Source organism: Solanum stenotomum, chromosome 7 (genome assembly GCF_019186545.1).
Source record: "Solanum stenotomum isolate F172 chromosome 7, ASM1918654v1, whole genome shotgun sequence".
NCBI classification, from domain to species: Eukaryota; Viridiplantae; Streptophyta; class Magnoliopsida; order Solanales; family Solanaceae; genus Solanum; species Solanum stenotomum.
In genome coordinates, this window is record NC_064288.1 from 9,750,175 (window position 1) to 9,773,240 (window position 23,066).

The 23,066-nt window shown below is 32.3% G+C and overlaps 2 protein-coding genes across 4 annotated transcripts; both read right to left on the reverse strand.

The window, feature by feature from the left end:
- Nucleotides 1-957: 957 nt before the first annotated feature.
- LOC125870933 (protein LATE FLOWERING) lies at nucleotides 958-2,731 on the reverse strand. Its single transcript, XM_049551482.1, has 2 exons — nucleotides 2,242-2,731; nucleotides 958-1,595 (listed from the first exon to the last, which is right to left on the reverse strand). The coding sequence occupies exon 2, from the start codon at nucleotides 1,591-1,593 to the stop codon at nucleotides 1,000-1,002; it is 594 nt and encodes a 197-aa protein (XP_049407439.1). The 5' UTR covers nucleotides 1,594-1,595; nucleotides 2,242-2,731; the 3' UTR covers nucleotides 958-999.
- Nucleotides 2,732-5,069: 2,338 nt separating this feature from the next.
- LOC125870926 (sterol 3-beta-glucosyltransferase UGT80A2-like) lies at nucleotides 5,070-20,350 on the reverse strand. Of its 3 annotated transcripts, XM_049551476.1 has the most exons (15): nucleotides 20,001-20,104; nucleotides 19,340-19,403; nucleotides 19,127-19,233; nucleotides 17,789-18,028; nucleotides 15,523-15,634; nucleotides 14,422-14,592; nucleotides 12,745-12,808; nucleotides 12,547-12,604; nucleotides 12,218-12,395; nucleotides 11,962-12,092; nucleotides 11,321-11,423; nucleotides 11,121-11,197; nucleotides 5,908-5,955; nucleotides 5,670-5,819; nucleotides 5,070-5,331 (listed from the first exon to the last, which is right to left on the reverse strand). In XM_049551476.1, exons 2-15 carry the CDS (start codon nucleotides 19,371-19,373, stop codon nucleotides 5,161-5,163), a joined length of 1,644 nt encoding a protein of 547 aa, XP_049407433.1. In that variant the 5' UTR covers nucleotides 19,374-19,403; nucleotides 20,001-20,104; the 3' UTR covers nucleotides 5,070-5,160. The 3 variants fall into 3 exon arrangements, with proteins under 3 accessions (XP_049407433.1, XP_049407432.1, XP_049407431.1); XM_049551475.1 differs by lacking the exon at nucleotides 19,340-19,403 and having other exon boundaries at nucleotides 20,001-20,350; XM_049551474.1 differs by lacking the exon at nucleotides 19,340-19,403 and having other exon boundaries at nucleotides 19,127-19,314; nucleotides 20,001-20,324.
- Between the last annotated feature and the right edge of the window lie 2,716 nt (nucleotides 20,351-23,066).

Below are 23,066 nucleotides of genomic sequence, written 5' to 3' on the forward strand. Positions count from 1 at the left end.
AAAAAAAAAATTAAAGTGGTCAAAGTAAATACATTTTCAAGATTAATTAATTAATCTATCAAGGGTATAATGGGCAAAAAATGGTAATTTATGCATAAATTTTATAAAATGACATATATTGTGGTCCAACTATTTTTAGAAAGGGACGACATATAATATGGGACGGAGGGAGTATATTCAAATGGTGATATAGTAAAAATTCCCTTCTATTTATAGTTTCTTAAGGGGTGTGCCAAGTTAATAGTGGACAACTATTGTTGAAGAGATGGAGTATTATATATACTTTCTTTGTCCCTAATTACTTGTCTACTTTTTCTTTTTTAGTTGTCCCTAATTACTTGTCTATTTTGACAAATCAAGAAAAGATAAATTCTTTTACCTATTATAATCTCAATTAATTACTTTGAACAATGTAGAACTTCTTGAAACTCTTTAAGTTTTTTAATTTATCCATTTTATAAATAATATGGGTAAAACAGTAAATTCACTATGTCAATCATTATTTTCTTAATAAGCGTGTCAATTCAAAAATGAATAAGTAATTAAGGACCGATAGAGTATTAACATATTCCATCAAAAAGTTATTTCATTCCAACAACTCAAACCAAGATATTTCCTAAAAGAGCTAAACACATCACTCATGCAAATTGCCCAATAGAGCGGTCCATAAATCTAAAAAGATCTGACCATAAGGTCAACTCTCAGTTGCCCGAAAAAGATAAGAAAAAGGAACAGGCTTTTCGCTAACTACCGTATAATCTTTTTCTTCAACTTCAACTAGTATTTTGTTTTTCAATTTCAATCAAATAATCTCCAAACAATACTAAAATGTATATTTCAATTAGGTCTAAAAATAACCTTAAGCATCATTAGAGGAATTAGTCATTCAGAATAGCTATGAATTATAATAATCATTGAGGAAGAAAAAAGATATTTAAAAAAAAAAGTGATGGGCATTCTAAATAAAATCCAAAAATCCCATACAAAAAAAAAGGGAAATTATAAATGAAGTGACAAATCAAGCTTCTGATCTCTATCGTCGTCCTTAACAAAAGTTGGTACGTTCTCTTGACATTCTTCAAAGAAGTCATCGTTGCACACGTAAGGGTTACTATTAGTATTATTCATATAGTTCCCAAATTGATTTCGATAGAGGATCGTCGCGTTATTAGTATTATTATTATTATTTTCAAATCTTGGTGCTCCAGTTGATCCAAATGATCTGCTAGAAAACTGTTGTTGGCTAGGTGGGAAGTGGCAAAAGTTGGCTGCATGAGCAGTAATGTAAAGAGAAGGATGATTTATAAGGCCAATGGGATGATGATTAGGTGCAAAAACAAGAGGTGTGCCTTGTGGTAGTAGTGAAGAGAAGTTAGTAGCATAGTCATGATGATGATGATGAGATGACATAATTGATCTCTTGTTCTTTCTAGCTGCTGTCCTTTCTTTCTTGTGAGCATTTTGATGACCACCCAATGCTTGTGAACTGTGAAACTTTCTTGAACAATATAAACAAGGAAATGACCTTGTGTTGTTGTTGTCTTCTGATGAATGGTTATTTGATTGGACATGGCTTACTTTCTCACTCTCCATTCCTGAAAAAGGAAGAAAAACAACATTAATTCCAAATGGCTTGAACTCAGCTACATTCAACTACTTAGGAGTTGTCTTGATAGTTGCAAGTTAGAGTTATGTAAGTATTAGTATATGAATTAGTTAGGAGAGAATTTATGTATAATTCTATGCAAAGATTAGTTATACAAGGTTCACTTATTCATGTATTAGTTATTCCTTCTTTTATCATGCATAAGATAATACATATATTTTCTCGTAAGTTATACATGTAGTAGTTATGTGAATTTCTAAATTGCAAACCAAATACCGTATTAATTTTATACATGAATAACTTATCTTCTAACTGACTACCAAACATGATATTACTTATGCAAAATTTAATACCTACATTAACTCATTTTCAAACCATCTACCAAACAACAACCCCTTTAAAGTATTTTGATATCTTAAAGGACTAAAAGGTTCCTGTAGGACAAAAAAATAGTTGTGGAGCCAAGAATTTAAGTAAGAGGATTGAAAAAGTGTAAGAATGTTGCACTCCTATTCAAAAGTTTATACATACAAAAAAGAGTTATCCTATTTGATAGTATAATTTTCCCTCACTATAGGTAATGTAAACATACTAACATGGCAAAAAATTGAAATTATAGTGAACTAGTGACAAACCTGAGAAAACTGAAGAAGAGTTTGGTTTGGAGAGCAGAGAGGTAGGAGGAACAAATAAAGAGGGAACAGAAAGAAACAAGAATATGGACTTTTGAAGTTGTGAGTTATGAAAAAAATGAGGAAAGAAAGAGATACAGTTTTAAGTTGAGAAAGTGAGGTTGGGAAATGTGAAGACAGAAATAATGAAGTAGAGTATTAAAAAGTGTGCAAATGGGGTGTGGCACAAGAAGGGGTGTATGGGCTTGGGGAAACTGCACAGAGAAGAGATAAGAAAGAGAAATTGAGTAGTAGTAAAAGAGAGGATAAGTGGGGAGAAAGCTAAGTGTATCATCATCCTTCCTGCATGCTGAGGCAATGGAAGAGATTGGTTTAGATCAGACGAACTCAGAATTCAGAACAGAAAAACACTTGTGTATGGATTGGCTAAATTGTATCTGCTTCTGACACTTTTTTAAGCACTTGCTTTTCCAACTTCACCTTCTTTTCTTTTTTTGTCTTTTTTTCTCAACTAAAAAAGAAGAAAAGACACTTAAATGCCTCTTAAGTTTTCAATATAATAGTATACTTCTGTCCTCATAATTCAGAATTATAGTGAATTCTGTTCTTTATATATGTATTTGGGAGAGGTTATTAGGTGAATATGGTGCATCTTCAACTTTCCAAGTTATGATCTTAGATAGGAGTTTAATGGAGATCGCAAATAAGAGTAGAATGATAGTATGTAGTAGAGAGTTGTTTTTATTACTAGCCTATTCATGTCTTTGCTAGGTGCAGGGGCGAAGCCCACACCTAAGGAGTGTTGAGCGATACCCCTTCGATGAAAAATTACATTGTACATAGAGATTAATTTTTTTAAAAATAAATAACTATATATACAAGTATTGACTTCTTTTGATAGAAGTTCAAGATTTAGTCTTAGTGGTTAAGAGGTTACTAAAATTTCTTGAGATCGTGTGTTCTGATCCTTCTAGACTACTAATTTATGTAGTTTTTAGTGTTAAGCTTTTTATTATCATGTGGTTTACTGCGCCTGCACCTTCTTGTTATTATTATAGTTTCTTGCATATATGTTTGGCATTACTTTGCTATTAGCTTTCATATTTTTCTTTTAATAATTATTTTAATTTGCTTGATTCGAGGTCTTTTGAAAACAATCTATAAATATATATAAATTCGAGCTATCTATATAGTCCAAGTTAAGAGTAAATTCAATGAAATTTACTGGTCTAGCCTAGATCCGGGACGAAAAGTAATTACTTAAGGGGAAACTATGCAAATACCATATAAAAGTAAAATAATTACAAACATATACCCCTTTACATTCATATCCCACTAAATAATTACAATATATACCTCAAACTAATTTCGATTAATTAATACTAAATCAGTATATATATACTGTATTGATATCATTAAGGTTTCTTGTTCAGAAATTATTCATTAGTTAATGAAACTATAAGAGTATATATATACTCTTATAGTATCATTGACTAATGAATAATTTTTGAACAAGAAACCTTAATGATACCACAACAATATACATATTCTTCTAGTGTCATTGACTAATGAGTAATTTCTGAACAAAAAACCTTAATGATATCAATATAGTATATGATATGATGTAATATCAGCTAAGCAAAATTTATGAGTTTATAAATGATATCAATACTATCAGTTGAGCCAAATTTTCAATCTTAATAAATGGGGGCTGTAATTATTTATGAGTATCACAGAAATTACTTTGAATTTAGATATAAACTTGTAATTATTTTGGATTTTATGGCTCATTTAAGAACTAGTAATCCCCAAAAGCTAGATGCTGCTAGTGTTTACCAATGGTTTCCCAGTTGACAAAAGCTATATGCACACTAGAGAGGATTGGGTCAGAATTTTAGTTGTCTTCATCTTTCTACAAAATGGCCTTCTACACTGCCCTAAAACTGCTTTATTCAATAAATAGTTATGGGAGAAAAAGAGCAACTTGTCTTTCTCTTATCTGACATCCACCGCCAATTGTTATGCAACTTGTCCCTTCTTCCCCATCTATTGGTTGCATGTCTTGGGACTTCACGTATGTCATCACATACAAAAACAATAACAACAGTGGTCCATATGTTCACGGACGTGGCAACTCTCAACAGGTTTTTCAAGACAAAACCATTCACCACTCATGTGGCAGCAGCACATATAGTTAATGCAAGTGCATCCACACTACTCCACCTCCCCCATCCTAATAATAAAGAAAAATATCTTTTTTGTTAGAATTTCTGACTTTAGGATTTATCTTTCTACTACTTTTGCATGTGTGACTATCAGTGTTTTGTTTCTTTAAGCATCAAACAGTGCACCAGCGAAGGTCAAGTTGTAGAAAGCCAATGAACAAGTGCAACTCACTATTAAATGCTGCAACAAGCCAACAACTGAAAAGTGCACAGAGCTTTGGGAATATCAAATACAGGATAGTTACGGAACCTCCTTCTTGTTCTCATCGTTACCTGTGTACTTTCTCGAATGGCATGCTGCAATAAATAATTTTTTACAACCTGAGCAAATTCAGAATACTAACCTCTAATATGTAGCAGATTTGAGCCAATACATAGGCCCTCAACTCCCAGAAAATCTTGCAAATGGAACAACCAATGAGGAAGAAAAAATAAATTAGACAACACTTTTATTGTGGTAAGCCCTTTTGAAGTGCAAACACTAATAGTTCTTGAAACAAAACTAGGTTAACTTAGAACTTTTATTTGACTCATGGTATCCAACTATTTAGGGTAGCAATGTAATGATCTATTGCTAGCCTGCTAGGAGATAGCACCATTGGTTGTGTATAAAAATATTACATTATTGCAGGAACAAGGTACAGATAGTTTATAGTGACAAACAGACAATTTCACACATCTTTATCCACTTTGAGATCTAGCAAAAACCTAAGCATCTTCTTAAAGAAAATAAACTTCGTCGTGCAGGTGTTTCATCAAGATCAGGCTCATTATTGCGGGGAAGATGCTTAAAGAAGGCTTTTACTGCTCCAGTGACCCCATCTTCATTCTCCATCGCCTTAGCCAGCTCAACTGCGCGCTCCTTTACCTGTGAATTCCCTCACGTGTTCATATTGAAAAACATTAACAACAACTAAGCTTTGGTCTCATACAATCATGCCTTGAGTTTTTTGGTTTCCCTTTAAAAATAAAAGGAACAACTTGGTAAATAACTCCATCTTGAATTGATAATTCACAATTTGTCTCAAGTTTCTAGTTAGATAAAGGATGATGCAATATGACACTAAGATTCAAAAGACCCATTGAACATAACTTTGGCAAATTAAACTCCAGTATGTATGCTAATTCATGATTTAAAAACTTATGCTTTTACATAATTTCTGCAAGAAATTCAGGTACATGGGATAAAAATCCATAGCAAAGTACCTTAGGATCAAGCATGAATTCAATTGCCTCAACCAGCTTAGGAAGGGAAAATTCATCGATAGGTATAGGTGGAGGGCCTACACCTCTAGCGTGCACCCTTTCCCCCCAAAATGGCTGGTCACCAAAGAAGGGTACAATAGTTGTTGGACACTGTAATCCCAAAATATGATAAAATCCAATTAGCCCAAATAAACACAAAAGGAAACCAGAGTAAAACAGAGGTTGCTGAAATCATCACCGCAGCTTTAAGACCAGCAGCCGTTGTTCCAGCACCCCCATGGTGCACCTGGAAAGAAAGAGAAAACTGGTAATGTCACTTATCATACACATGCTAAGCTGGATGATACTTCAAATACAAATCACATAAAAGGGAGTTTGTTAAAGCTTTCAATTGACTGAGAACTAGAGACAGCGGCCTTTATGAAGCAATAGAGAGCACCAACACCCCTCCCCTTCTCTGCCCAACTCCCACTCTTGCAATGTATTTGTCAGTGGCACAAAAATTTTCAAACCACCAATTCCCCTACGGCCCTACCCAACCGCGTGCAACTCACAGCAGCATAAATTTGTTGACTCAACTCATATAGAAAGTAACCTATCAGAAAGACACTAGAAAGGAAGTAGCACTTCAATCTCAAATCTTGACGAGGGAAATATTTTATCATATTTTGTGAGAGAAAGCAGTTTATCTAATTTCCCATGTTAGCACAATCAAGTCTTTTGAAAAAAAAAAATTACACAGTCAAAGGCAACCAACCGCTAGGCTGAATAAACATTTTAATCCAAACCATTGCTGCTACATTAACATTGCAGGTTTATGCCACTTTGGTCCTGGATCTGGACCCATATTTTGCAGCTGATGGCTATTACAACCCAGTCTGGGATTATGTTAAGAAGTCTACAAACCCACCAAACTGGCACACATTTACACATCTATAAAAACAAAGGGAGGCCAAGACGGGAAACACATGCAACTGGGGATGGAGCCAGGAATTTATTTAAGTGGATTCAAAAAGAAACTAGAATGCTACCGTTGGGATTCGACTGTGAAATTAAGCAAATCTTGAACCCCTTCTACTACTCTAGAATTTTCCCGATGTCAAGGGGATTCAATAGCTTAATGTAACCAGCAAAATACATTTTTAGCCTATTTACAAGGTATAATATATCGATGAAGGGGATTTGGTACCGTTTCCCGTGGCTATGAATACCTTTGAAAGGTTAAAGTGAAATAGTTCAATTTGGTCAAGAACTAAAAATAGGGGAGTGATAAGGGCTCCATTTAGTTTCGCCACTGCGTGCAACATAATCAGAGAGCTCTACGTGCTTACAAAGCTGTAGAAACAACGAAAAAGTGGTCAGAGACATGCACACATCGTCATGCATAGCATCTTATGTCTCAAGCCTAGGCCATGCAACTCTAGCAGTCAAGAATTTGTGACCCATATTTATCAACTAGATAGTAACATTATACCATTAGTAACAAAAAATAAAACCGAAGTCTTTATTGATAATCCCACATAAAAACTATGTATACCAATTTATAAGCCTAAGTAAGGCCAGCAAACGGACAGGATTTTGGCCGGTCCGGTCCGGTCCGGTTCCCGTACTGGTAAGCCCGGTACCGGTTGAACCGGTAAGGAACCGGTCTTAAGGGTACCGAAACCGATACCGAAACGGAACCCGATTTTTATCTGGTTGATCCGGTTCAGTAAGAACCGGTTCCGGTCCGGTTCCTGCCCGGTTCAACGGTCATTTTTATTTTTTTTGAACGTTAATATTTAGCTGTTGGGCCCTTTTAGCCGTTGGGCCCGGGCCCAAAACGGCTCAAAACAGCCCCCACCCCTCTCTAACCCCTTAACACTATAAATATACCCATATCTTTTATTTAAATCACAAATTCACAAATTATTTCATTAACATCTTACAAAATCTCTCAATTTTCAATCTCTCATAAATTCATAATTATTATTTTGTGATATTGACATGGAGTTCGGATTTTGGAGATTTATTTGAAGCAAATTGGAAGTTTCAATTGGCATCTCTCAATTTCGGCTTTGGTTATACGTCTACTTTTACGTAGACGTTCGGTACATTCGTTCCAACTTTAATTTTTTATTTGTTTATTAATTAAGTTATTTTATTTTTTCGTTATATTATCTTGCTTGTTTTTCATAATATTAATTATTTTAAACTTGAACATGAATTTGGAAAGAAATAGTGGTAAAAGACCAATGTCGGAAAGAAAAAATAATAGGAGAGGAGGAAGTAGTTCTAATTCTAAAAAATTGTCACCTCCTAGATTTAGAACTAATACTAATGATTATACTCATGTTGATGAAACTTCTTTTACACGAGACTCACGACCTATTAAATTTAATTCCGAAAATGAAGTAGATCATGAGACTTTAAATAGACGTTTTACTAATTTTGAGGAAGAATTAGATGAGCAAGTAGAAATAAATGAGGAAGATGATGAGACCCCTACCCCTACTAGTCCGGCTACCGAACTACCGGAACAAGATGAAGTCCCCTCTTTACCTACTTTTTCAAAGACCGCTGTACGTGTTAAAAGATCTTTAATATGGAAATTTTTGGTACAAAATGAGGAAAAGAACTACTGTTACTTACACGAAATGTAAATTGATCATGAAACATGTAACTACGGGTACACAAGGGGGAACGGGACTACTAAGAACGCATTTGAGAAAATGTAATAAAAAATTTACTCGCCTAGATGATATAAAAAGGACTAATAGAAATGGAATACCCATACCTGAAAATTCTATGGGAGTTGGAGGTTCTAATATGGTTCAAAGTGTATTAAATATGACTAACTCGGCTAGCCGAAGCACACACCACACATATAGTAAAGAAAAAGATCGTAGAGAATTAGCTAAAATGGTTGTTGTTTGTGGTTTGCCTTTTTCATTTCCTTCCCATCCTAGTTTTGTTCATTATATTTGAGAATTGTATAACCCAAATTATGAAGGTATTCCAAGAAGTACAATTAAAAGTGATCTTTTTTAAATATCAAAAAAAATATTGTCATTTTCTTCGTTGTTTATTTGTTTATTATGATGGTAGATTATCTATTACTTCTGATATGGGACGTAGTCCTAATGGTAATGATTATTTTACAATTACTGTCCATTGGATTGACCATGAATGGAACATGCAAAAACGAATATTAGGATATAAATATGTTGAAGGAACTAAAACCAATTCTTATATAGCAACAAAAATAAGCTCTATTTTACAATTTTATGGAATATGTGATAAAATAATGAGTGTCACTTTAGATAATACTTCTAATAATTTAAAAGCAATTGATTATTTAAAATGTAGACTTTGTCCAATTGATAATGATTCTTTTCATATTAAGTGTGTCGCACATGTGTATAATTTGATAGTAAAAGATGGTATTTCTCAATTTGGAATTTCTTGTGAAAAAATTAGACTTGCTTGTAATTGGATTTTTAAAGCTAAAATAAAGGCTAGAATTACAGAATTTAAAAATCGTTGTAAAGAATGTGAACTTGCATATAGAAAAGTTCCAAAAGAAGTATGCACTAGATGGAATTCTTTATTTGAAATGCTTGAAGTTGCTTATATTTATCAAGAGCCGGTATAATTAGTTTTTAATGCTCATAATGCGGACCCGAATTTAAGAATTGGCTATAAAGATTGGGAAAACACAAAAGAACTTATTGAATTTTTAAGTGTTTTTTATAAAGCAACAAATGTTGCTTCTGGTCAATATTATCCAATTATTTCTACTGTTTTAGTAAATATTTGTGTTATTTCATCTGAATTTGCAAAATATAGAGGAAAAGATCAATTTAAAGATTCACTTGCTTTTATGATTGAAAAATTCAAAAAATATTTTTTCCCTATTCCTCAAATTTATTTAACTGCTACTACTTTCAACCCAAATTACAAATTAAAAGGTGTTGAAAGAATGGTTGAAAAGATTTATGCAAATTTAGAAATTAATGATTATGAAACTCCTAGTATAGAAGATTGTAAAAGTAGCATATATACAAAAGCTAGAGAGTCATATAATACATATAAAGCTATGGAAAAAAATATTCCAATAGTTGAACCTCCATCTTGTAGGCCTAGAAGTGATGATACGGATGATTGGATGGATGATTATCTTGAACTCCAATCCTTTACTAATAATGATTTTGATTTATATTTCAATCAGGCAAGGGAAAAGATTAGAAATGAAGGACAACTTCAAGCTCAAATATTAGTATGGTGGAAAAATCGTGAAAATCAATTTCCGACCCGTGCTAGGGTTGTTCGAGATGTGCTAGCGATTCAAGCATCATCGTCACTTCGGAGCAAGCCTTTAGTGCGGCGAGATTTATGATTGGAGATCATCGATATTCATTAGCAAAGGATAGTTTGGAAATATCGGTGTTGTTTCGAGATTGGGTCAATGCCGAAAGAAGAAATACCAGACTACCACAATTAAATAGCCAAATAGAAGACGAAATAGATGAAATATTTGGTGATAATAGTGATGATGGCATGGAAGCAATGGAAGAAGAACGACAAATACAAGTTCCAAAAAATGTTTCTTTTGAAATGATACAAAAGTTACTAAAATATTTTTAAAAAAATTTCAATTGTTAGTACAATAATTAATATTTAATACCTAGATTATGTACTCTTTGTCTCTCTCTAATATTTGTATTGTACAATTTATTTATTTGAATAAATATATGGCTATTTGCCTTGATTTTCTTTTAAAATAGTCTCTTATATTTAATCCAAGTCATTTTAGAAATTTAATTTTCAACTATTTTAATATTAGTTTAAACTTTAATATAAAATTGAATTTTAAGGTTTAAACTCAATATAAACTTTAAACTTTAAATTCAATATAAACTTTAAAATTTAAAGTCAATTTTAAACTTTAAAGTTTAAAGTTTAAACTTAAATTCAATTGAAACTTTAAAGTTTACTTTAAAGTTTAAAGTTTAAAGTTTAAAGTTTTAAATTGAAGTTTTTTTAATAATATAATATTATTAATTAATAATATAATATTATATAATAATTAAAGTTAATAAAAAAATTTAAAAAAATTACCGGTACACAATGATCCGATAAGAACCGGTTCCGGTCCAGTCCAAACCGGTTCCAATCCGGTAACTAAGGGACCGGGCGGAACCTTTGGTAATTTCCGGTAAAACCGGTTCCGGTAAATAAATCCGGTAACGAGGACCGATTCCGGTAAAACCGGTCCTGTTGATCCGGTCCTGTCCAATTGCCAGCCTTAAGCTAAGTCAATATTGAAAATCACATGTCAGTCCTCCATTTTTAATTGCGCCTCAAACCAAAGTTTTGTCCTATGGCCTTAGGCTTCTGATATTTCCTTGAGCTTCTTCACCGAATAGCTAAAAGATACAGAAAAACGAGTAAAAGTTGCAAAAGGCTCACCACTGCAGAACATTGTAAGAATAGCCAGTCATGGGGACAATTATCAAGCAAGTACACAAAATCCTTTGGCTCAGCCACTGGATACAACAAAAAACAAGTATTAGCTGAGTACCACCTCCAAAATTTCATGAGTTACCTACACAAACATAAATAATTAAATAAATTGATTATCTTACACTAGAATAATAAACAGAACTTACAATTGCCAAGGCCACCCCAGCCTTTGTTAATGATCCCCCTTTGTCCAGTGCGTTCCAATGCTTCAACAATTATTTGGGTCATTTTCTCTGGCTCTTGAACAGGCTGAGATTGTAGAAATAAGAAAAATTGGAGATGGATAATAAATAAATCTAAAGCTTGAATCTTGGGATATCAAAACATTAAGTAAATATGAAATATAGTGTCACAATAGTTTGACCAATTTTTAGCATTATCTGAATTATGTCTGAAGACGACGAATATTGACATGTTTACACAGATCCCTTCCTAGAGAATTTGCAATTGTGTTATATCACTTCTCATATGACATGTTATTAGCATACAACATCTGACAGAAAATTAACATTTTCTACATATAACTATTTTCAACAGTCTCAAATACAAAATTTGATTCACAGTTCAAATTTGACAATAACAACTAATCACAAAGTACAAGAAACAAGGAGCCACCATTCCTCTTTTTTCTAAATTTATCAGGGACATGGAAGGTCGTTTTAGGTTTCTCTTAAAAAAAATTATAACTCTCTATTTTCCTTCTCTTTATTGTGAAGATGGGGAAAAGGAAGAGAAGAGGAATGAGCAGAAAGCAAATATGTTAAATATTGAGGATCCTGTAACTTACAAGACTACCAAAGCCAATGTAAATGGGCTTCTGACCATCTTTCAGCCAATTTACTAATGATTCTGGAGGTTCATAACCAGATGCAAGATCGAGGAAGCAAAATCCCACCACATCAACCTTTGGTCCCCAATCTGCAAAAGTGTAACTATATAAAGAACAGTTGTGACTTCTTTAAACAAGAATGCTTTTGATAAGACTTGCTGCTGGGAAGATAAAGGACTTTGTGCTTGATTATAGACATCTGAAGAGTAATTACCTTTTGGTTTAGAAACAAGGTGAGGACTCCAAATATATCCATGTGGGATATCCAGCACAGAGACTTGAGAACTGCTTAAATATGTAACTGGTCTTAGCTTCAGTTTTCTTTTCCTGGTATCATTAATCATATCTCGAATTCCTAGCCAAATCAAGGAGTCAACAATCTGATACGACAGCTGCAGAATTCATAAAAGAGCAAATGTGAACAGAAACCAACCTTCTTTCTTATCTTTTTCATTGGGTGGGTGGGAGAGGGAAGAGAGGAAGGCAGTATCAAATGAAAAAGCAACACTAGATGCAAAGTACAGATATTAGAATCCAACTCACCCGATATCCAGCTGGTTGTTTAATGCGGGACAATGGATGAGGAAATTCGCTAGTTGGCCTGGTACAAAAAGAGAGAATGTTTACTTACTGAATAACCTAAGGTCCAGATCTAACTTTTCAATAGGACATGTAATGTGAAATGAATATAAAAAATAACTAAATAGCTTCCTAATTCTCCATTACCCAAGCAAGACTTACGTCCATGGCATTGTAAAGAAAATATGAATTGGAATTTTCAGTGCTTCCGCAACATGTGTATGCCCTGAAAAAGAGATTTCTGGGTTAGCAATAGAAACTATTCTTCCACTATCACCACAAGAACGTACATCCAAAATATTTTATTACCATAAAAGCTATGAGAAGAACCTCCATCAAAGTTCAAAGTGAGCTTGAAAAGCCACTACTAACAGAAATTTGACTGGAGGTGACTCATCCAGGACAAGATGAAATGGTCTTTATTGGGGAACAATAAGCCAAGCATACTGAACCATTTGGCACACCCTAGTTAAAAGTGGGACCTGTTTTTCTTTTTATTCATAAATTCATGCCCACAAGAACGAATGTCAGTTATCAAACTAGAATCAACTGTCTTCCGAGGAGGATCCAAGATTATAATTCTATGGGTTCAGTATTGGGTTTTATTTATTGAACCCATCATCTTATTTGAGTCATGGGTTCATAGTGTTCAATAATTTTAACAATGTCAATGTATTTTACATTGAAAGTCCAGGTCTAAGATAAACATTATGGGTTCATTATACTAGATACACCCGACTGTATTAGCCAAAAACTAACACAACTACCCTCCAGATCCATTTCCAAGACCTTCAATCCGCAGGTTCAAATTCATGCCGGTCTATTGTGAAAGTGACCATTCAACAACTTCAAACAAAATGACACAAACTTCTTCAGCTTTTCTCATCCTTGAAAACAATAAAGTGCTACTTTTACACATCTGAAAAGCAAATATATTATTAATGCATGAATAAAAGAAACTTTCTCAAGTTTAAATGAATTTGCACATATCTAACTATACTTCATGGGTCATCAAAGTCAATACCCAAAACCAATTTCCAGTTAATGTATGTTACTTATACTATGTATCAAAGTATGCTCTAAATGAACACTAATGGAACATAAAACTCTGGCCAAAATCTCCCACATACTACTAACAGTTTCAGTATGTACAGTATAGTGCAAGAATTATCTCAATTCTTTGAGATAATAAGCTATAGTAAAAGATTTCTGAACGATGTTGGAGTCAATCTCTTCTCTTCTGACTACAGTATACAAAAGTGAGAAAATACTGTCTGAAACTTGGCAAAGTACAAGGCAGACCACAAGCTTGACAAACAGGTAATATAACTAGGTTCTCTCTGAGCATTACTTTCATTTCTCTTGCCAAAGTTGAGAGGGGCACAGTGTGTTCTGAGACTATGTAGCTAAATATGTTGGCGTAATCTGCGAAGTACTGGAGTAAATTTTTGTTTTTTATTATAAGGTAAACAAATTTTATCAAAGCAAGCACCAAGATGGTACTGCAAAATAAGAAGTCACAAAATTACAAAGAACACCATATATCAATATAACTACAATCATCTCAATGAATCTAAGAAGTCTAAAACATCTGAGAAATCTTCAACCGTCCTCTCCTTACACCGGTAAGTAGACTTTCAGGAGAAAAAATCTGTCATTTCATCTTCTTTTTTTTTTAATGTAAAAGACTCAGGTTTTCTAAAGAGCTTCATGCAAACACTTGATAAAAGAGTCAGCAAACAGGTAAGAAACAGGTAAGATTACCTATATGGTCGGGGATTATTAACAAGGAAATGAGCAAGCAAAATGGTATAGAAATGCACAATTTACACATCTTACCATATGCTGGGGGATTAGCAATAATCGCATCTGGTTTAAAGGGTACCCCAGTATCCATATCAGGTTCTTCACAAGCTGGGAGTAGAGAACTTATAATATCCTTCAATTGGTTTCTCTGAACAGGAATTTCTGAGGGTGCAGAAGGTAAGAAGCCCTTGTTTTTAACCATATCTACAAATCAAGAGAAAGAATGTTGAGTCAATTCTGATAAGAACTTTGCACTTGATGACAATTATGAATGAAGGCTCCCATTGAAATTGATGAAATTTGAAGCAATCAGCAATTAGTCAAATTCAAGCATCTAAGGACATTCTCTACAACAGCTTAGAGACAGACCACATATTCTGGTGTACCTACAAACCCAGAGACAAAGCACTTGCAGATGATGTGCAAGATGTTTAGGAACCAAGTCTAATACCCTTATATAATACTAAACCTCAATTTATGCACCAAAAAAAGACTCACAAAACAAGATTTTTACTGGCAAAGTAATCTAAGTTCAAGTAAATGAAGTCTTTTAATCTTCAGTTCTACAAGGAAAAAGTCATTATCCAATAGAGGAAATGACTTTCTAGAGAGTATAAGAAATAACTAAGGATGGACTTGTTCTTTCAGATTGATTCTTTCTTCCCTTTCGTTTTATTTATCCTGTTTTGGTTTCAGATGGGATATTTTGAAGCCCTTTGCAGCAGGTTTAACATTTGATCCTTGAAAATACAAAATGAATCACGCTAGTTTACCTTATTACTACTTACTAGTTATGGGCAACAAGAAGCGGACGCACTTCCAAGCAATTCAGATGTAGTCCTTCAACATTAACCAGTCAATGGATATACATAATGAATTTCCCGTTATGAAAATTCAATATCAAGGTTTGCCACAACCATGTGAACCAATCACAAGTTTGTTATACCTCACTTGTTTTAGGTTGAACAGAGTTACAAAGATAATGATGATTAATAACACAATGTTTTGCGAAGATCCAAAAATGGTAAGCACACATCTAGAAATGTAGAGTATCAGATAAAGTACAAGCAAGACACTAGACCCACATGAGACTGTTAATTCAGTTTCAGAACAAACAGAAACTTAGGAACATACATCCAGCCAAAACTTTTGGATCACCCCCGAGAGGATAGAACTCCAACCCAGCGGTTAAGACAAACTCTTTGAAATTTGCATGGGTTGCCAGCCTCACTCGATGGCCATACTCCTGCAACAGCATTTCTGTCAACAAGCTAGCATAGACCAAACCATACTTTATTAGCTATGACAATAAACAATCAGAGACAAAATCAAAACAAGAGATAAGTCATCATAGAATCCGGCATCTTATACAAGATTAGCATCTTATAAGAAGCAAACGGTCTTCATGGCAAAGGAAACAACTGCTCTCCTAATCCATTGACCACTAAATGGTGGAACACCATTAATTCAAGGTGGACCACCATTAACTGAAGATCTATCAAAGAGAAGGGTTCTCAACAGAAATACAAAATATCTATCAACCATCTCTAACCCACTTCTATTTTACTCTCTATTCTCTATATTAGGGAGAGTAAAATAGAGAATGGGCACTCCAACCCTTCTTTATTATAGTCTCTATCCTTCATTTTTAGATAAGTGAGAGAACTATTATTCACACTCTTTATTTCATTTTTTCATTATTTTATTATTATTTCTAATATTTTGTAATTAACATATTATTTTACATATAATGTCATTAATTAAATATTTAATATTGGTAATTCTTTTTAAATGTAATATAATATTTTAAAAAATATATTATTTAATATATACTACTTTCATCCCGAATTGATAATATTTCTTTTTCTTTTTTTTTTCACTTTAATATAATATGATTTATTATTAATTTTCACTATAAAGAATGCACAAAATTAAATGGTCTACAATTGTTCAAACTATTTGTGATCCACGTTCTCAAAAGAAGAAATACTTTGCAATGAAACAAGAATTGTGCCGAAAAGATGTTGAACATGCATTCGGAGTTTTGCAATCACATTTTGCAATTATTGCAGGACCGCCACATTTTTGGAGAAAGGAAGTTACATGATATAATGACTACATGTATTATACTGCACAACATGATAATCGAGGGTGAACGTAATCTTAATGCATCATCGTAGAGGCTCAAGCTGCAACGATATAAATGATGATAGATGAAAATCTCCGATTTGAACAATATTAATTAGACATAAAAAAATGAAGGACAAAAATGTTCATCATAAACTCTGTATTGCATTAATAGAGCATTTACAAGAACAATGTAATAATCTTAAAAGTTGAGTATTTATGTAAGTTTATGTAATTTTCATAAATGATTTCATATTTATTTGAATCGTCCATTAATTTGTATTATGTTATTTAGAAATTTAGAATTAAATAAAATTTTATATCGAATAAAGAATTTGAAAAAATAAAATTTTATATCACATGAAAATTAAATAAAGTGATTATTTGGAAAAAGAAAAGAATGGATTTATATTATGACATAAGAAAATAAGAATGAAATAGAAGTAATAATATAATATTGAGGAGAGAGAAGAAGATTTTTTTTTGGAGAGTAAAATAGAGAACTGGGTTGGAGTTGGTAGTTCGAGAAAATAGAGAAATTTATATTTGGAGAGTAAAATAGAGAATAGGGTTGGAGATACGCTAATACACATGAGAGGACAACTGGCATTTACAGGTATCAAGGGTATCTCTCGTGACATCGTAAAAAAGTATAGCTATGTAACTCCATCACAAAAGCATCAGTCGAAAATTTTAGAGTTATAAAAACTATGGCTACCAGCGCAAATGTTCCATCAGCAAAAAGACAATATTTTTTCAATTCTAACTCCTTATTTCAGCAGAACATTTCATGGCAAGAAAAGCATAATTTAAGACATAATCAATGCAACAAGTAAGAAAAATGGGTCTGTCTTATAAATACATTACGATTTCTCAAGTATGAAAAAAAGAAACAAGGAAGAGGGAAGGTAAAACCACAAACTGGATCATCAGGTTCATGATGCAATCTTGTTTGCTGGTTTTCTCGAGCTTTGAGCAAGTCCAAGTTTTAATCACCAAATGGATTGGAGGCATAACAAATTTGAAATGTTAAAACTGGAATGACTAGGACAGTAACCCACAACAAAAAAAGGACACTGGAAATTTGAAAGGAAAGAATGTCACTATAGGTTTCTGATTCAGAAATCAAGCCACAGTGAAAAATACACTCTGCTCAAAGAGTTGCAAGTGTTTTCACCGATTTAACATTTTAAAATACATATGTATAATGCATGTACAATGTGGAAACAGCTTGCAGATATAGAATCTGAGATTGCAAAATGATGCCAGGTACCTGCAAACGTTTGCCAATTGCAATAAAAGGTTGCACATCACCACGTGTTCCAACAATAAGCATTACAATCTGTATTGGAGGAATATAGTGAAGTTCTAGTTCATCAAGAGGCACATCTTCAACTTCATTACAGACACTTTGAGATTCAACTCCAAGGACCCTGGATTCTTCATCACCCGGAATCTCAAATTCTACAGTTCCATTGTCTCTGACAGTTGCGATCCTCTTCAACAACTTGAGCTGCAGTATGTTAAGTGCAAAACAAGCATCAAAGTTATGTAAATTAGTTGAATGATTTATCCATCCTTGAGTGATATAAAATTCAATAGTACGAAACACCAACAATGACAAGACAAAATAGTATGATGTTCCTAAGGGTGCCAAATTAATCCCAAGCAGGTACTCTGCCCAACTCGCCCAAGTTTGGACGGGTTGCGTTAAGAATATATCCATTGGTGGGTCAACAAGCGTATGTGCAAATTGACCTATCTAATAGCCTCTGCCTACCTGTCGAACCAAGTCCCAAGATATGTACTTTTTCTTTTTGTTTAGTTTGCTATAAATTTCTCCTCTCCAATTTCACATTCTTTTTCTTTCTATAAGAAAAGAAACAATCTTTTGGGTTGTTAATTAAACATGGTATAATAAATGAAGAAATGGTTTCGACTTGCGCATTGTTAGACTATGAAACATTGTTTAGCCCAAATTGATCGAATCTGACGGGGTTAGGTCACGGCCATTTATTGATTAAACTTGTTTGACAAGTCCAAAGTCGGCCAAACATTCCTATTTGACATCCCTAGACATTAATTGGAGATGATAATGAAGAATGCTTTTCACTGAAAATGAAAAGCATTTAAGTTATAGTTAGAGGGTGTTTGGATTGGCTTAAAAGTTAGTCAAACCTACTTTTAAGCCAGTTTTTTACTTCTGAAAGTGTTTGGCAAATATAAAAAATAACTTAAAATAAGTTATGAAGTGTTTGGCAAGTTTAAAATGACTTAAAATAAGCTTTAAATGACTTGCATTAAGTCAAAAACCAATAGTAGGTCTCCCCCTACTTTTTATTTTTTTAACTTAAAAGTCATTTCAGTTTAACTTTTATTTTTTACTTTAACAGCTACTTTTTAATGTTATCTGGTGATTGAGATAGAAAGTGAAACTAATTTCAACAAAGTGATAATGGGGAAAACAAAAGAGAGTAGAATTAGCAAGTTTTAGTTAATGTAATGGAGAGCTGAGAGAAAGGATTGCCAGAAGCCAAAGCCAAAAATAGAAGTTTATAAATATGAAACATGACATGATATGATGATTTCATCTTGAAGACTTGAACTATACCTTCTGTTGTTCAGAATCGCTGTCATCAGAGATATTTGCTGCCTCTTGAGCAAATTGACTATTGTGTGTAGGTGGCTCAGTTTTTGATCTTTCCAACTTAAGATGACCTGAATGTGATTCAGATTTGTCTGAGCTAAATATTTTGTGAGGCAGTGTAGTGAAACGTGCAACTTCCGTGCCAGAAGTCTCTAACATAAAAAGTTACACACTTACAGTTAGCATAGAAGATGGCCTGTTTCAAAAGCATCAGAATTCACTGTAAAATAAATTGCATTTCCTGTCGAGCACATACAAAACAATCATCCATGTTTGTTCATCCACCACACAGAAGTAGAATGATTGTACTACAATATTTTATTGCATTTCGGCTGACTTAAATTGATGACAACACTTAGTCTCAATTACTCAAACTGTTTCAACTTGCTCAACATTGTTTGCTTATCACAGATAAAATTTGACAATTCCACAACTAAATTAGACTAAAGTTAATAATTTTACGTATAAAAATATTATACCTGACACTACTAAAGTTTATATTTTACTGCTTCCTCCTTATCAATTTGTTTGCCTCAGTTAAATAACCGTCAAAGAAACTATTGTGACTAATTAGTATTTTATTATTTTTACGTAGTTTTTAAATATATAAATTTTATTTCAAAAAGAAAATTTGAAAATTCTATATTGAATTTCACATAAAATATTAGTCAAGCCAAACAAATTGAAACACAGATAATATTACTTATACCAAAAAAATAAAATAGTTCATTTAAGATATCACTAATAAGAATTCATAAACCTGTGAAACATTTTGGAACAAGGCGAATTTATTCAGTTCGAATCCGTGTGTAGGTCAACTGCAAAAAAAAAAAAAAACCTGAAGAGTCACTGACGACATTGGAAACTGAACCACCAACTATTTCTCTGCTATCCAGTTCAGTAACAGCATCACAAGCATTATCATCTCCATATTCATCTACAACATCCTTCTCTGTCGACATTGATACTTCACCTGAACTAGAAAATGAGCTCGCCGGACCAAAATTCGTCGAAGATCCGGTATCGCTAGCTTCACCGCCTCCAGCGAACTCTGCTTCCCTTGTTCCAGATTTTTTGCAACTTCTCAAAATCTGCAAGCAAACAGAGAAATCCAGCAGAAGAAGTAGTATAAGGTGAAGAGAGGGGTGCGAAGAGGAGAGAGAAAGAGCACGTTTGAATTGTGAGAGAATTCACGCCAACCGCAATGGGGAAATAAGAAATAAGAAATAATGATGGATATTTTTGTAATTAGCGAATGCTCTATTAGTATTATGTATGAGCTCGCCGTAAGTAGGGGTGGGCTTTCGGTATTTAGTTTGGCATTAGCATATTTCCCGTTTAGTAATTCGTTAATTAGTACTCCCTTCATTTCATATTAATTGAATTTTTTGAGGTATTTTTTATTTTTTAAATTAATTTAATTATTCAATTTTCAAAACTATTTTTAAAGTTCTTTCAATTTTACTCTTCATTTGAATTTTCAATGTGATGACTTCAATAAATTTGATAATAATTAATAAGGGTAAAAATAAAAAACTATGTTCAATTTATGTCTTAATCCACTTTTTTTAAAGGGTGTGAAATACCTCAAAAATTCAATTAATATGAAATGGAGGGAGTAGTTAAAAGTAGATATCAAATATCAAAATTTAAAATTTTGATTTGATAATTCGATAATAGGTAAATTAAATATTGATTTGATATGGTATTTGGTAATATTGTATCGAAGTTTGTAGCGAATTGTATTAAAAAGTTAATATTATTTTTCCAATCATTTCTATTTTTTTATGTGGAGCCACCATATAATAGAAGATCAATAAGTAAGAAAACATCAAGAAAAATAAATTGATACAACTAAAAAATATGTATTTAGGTTGTTTATGTTCATTTTTAAATTTCTTTTTTAAACTTGTTCTAATGAGTAATGGACATATTGATATATGATTTTCATCAAGTAATAATTCGATATTCGGAAAATACCAAATAGTACTAATATCTTATACCAAATCCAAACTAGAATCCGAATACCATAATTTTAAAATTTACTTTCGAATACTATAACAAATACCCATTAGTGAATTTGATTTAATTCGATAATTCAAATTTTTAATATTTTATGCCCGGCCCTAATCGTAAGCCGTGATGTGTGCTCGGCAAGAATCCCGTTACTGTATGAAAATCCATGTGTCCGGTGTTCGCTACACTTATGGCCCATTATACCCTTGATGGCTACCCTACTTTTAATTGATTTGGTATACTTAAATTAACTGAGTAATATTTAGGGTTAATTTCAATATAAAAATTATAATCTTTTGAAATGTAAAATTTAAAATTATAGAAAAATATTTAATATTAAGTAATTTAAAATATTTTTAGAATGATTAAAAATACTTTTTAATTATTTAAATAATAATTAAGATAAACAAATTAAAATAAAAGGAATATTAGATTTTGCTTAACAAGTTTCTCGTCAACTTTGTTCTTCTCTTTTACTTAAAACCCCAATTTTGTGACATTATCTATACATCACTTTTCAACTATATTTATCTTTTCCAAGACTATTGTTGAAGATTTCAATCTTTAATTATAAAAATAGAAAGAAAAAAAATTGCAACTTTTGTTGAATATTACTATTATTTTGCTTAAATAGAAAGGGCATTAGACTGGATGCCTAATACAAACATATAAATAACATAAGTCATACAAAAGAGCAACAAAGAAACTTAAAAAGGAAAAAAAAAACAAAGAAAAAAATGAAACTCAATTACAAACAATAAATCATAGAATGAGATCTCTAGCTTACAACAAAACGTCTTAGTGTGATTGTTTGTTTTCAATTAATTACAAAACTTCTACGAAATGATATGGAATCAAAAATCAAGTAGAAATGTCATTTAAATTCACTTGAGGTTGACAATTGCAATTTTAAAAGTTATAGATAGATAGAATAATAAGCATGACCTATATATCAAAACTTTAGATACATATCTTGTATGATATAGAGAAAACGCCCTACTAATATTAGAATCCCCAACAATAGATTTTGACAAATCAAGAAAGGACAAATTCTTTTCACATATTGTACCCTCAATTTTATGTATATATAAGTTAATTTCATATGCATCATTGTGTGCTTACATTACTGAGTCATTTCCGTCACTTTATTTTTTAAACATATTTATTAGTTTATGATTGAAATATTTGCATGAATTCTGCATGTTAAATTTTTTTCCTTTTAGAAAAACTTTGATTAAGATTTAATGTAACCTTCGGTATATCATACGCTAATTGAAAAAAGGGTGGTGGCAATGAGTATTAATCTTATTTAAGGTGATTAGAATTATTTACTATAAAAGAAAAATATATATTTGATTTATATTAGTGACACCGTACGGTATGGAGCAGGTTATTGTATAAGAAGGAAGAGGTAGGCCAATGTAAAGGATGTGTAGCTAAATTAACAAGATTGAGTTGTTCGAGGTATGATAAGAATAAAAATGAAAAAAATTATTCTGCATGAGGCACAGATACTGTCAGTTGTATGAGGCCTTTTTGGCTTGCCACTTGTATATTGTGGGATCTTACTTTTTCTTTTCCAATTTTAATTTTTTCTTTTACTTTTTCTTTCTTACTTGCATTTTCTGTTTTGCTTGTTAATTATTAGTGTAAATTTTATTTTTTATTTTTTGTTTTTTGTTTTAATAAAGAAACATTAAAACTCATCCACGGTATCTAATATACATTTTATATCTCTATTATTATTTATTTGAGGGGAAATTAAAGTAATATATCGAAAAAAAATATTTTTTTTGGATGAATTCAAAAAAATTGAGGATTGTGAAACTAAAAAAAGTAAATTGAACTTTCTTCAATAAAGTAAAATTCATATAATCAACCAATTGAA

Bases quoted from the DNA above. Each gene is read 5' to 3' on its own strand.
- LOC125870933 (XM_049551482.1), bottom strand. From the start codon at position 1,593: ATGGAGAGTGAGAAAGTAAGCCATGTCCAATCAAATAACCATTCATCA.
- LOC125870926 (XM_049551474.1), bottom strand. From the start codon at position 20,124: ATGTCGACAGAGAAGGATGTTGTAGATGAATATGGAGATGATAATGCT. The intron at 12,809-14,421 runs GTAAGATGTGTA...TCTCTTTTTCAG, and splicing joins TGCTAATCCCCCAGCATATG to GGCATACACATGTTGCGGAA. The intron at 12,605-12,744 runs GTAAGTCTTGCT...TTTTTGTACCAG, and splicing joins TTCTTTACAATGCCATGGAC to GCCAACTAGCGAATTTCCTC.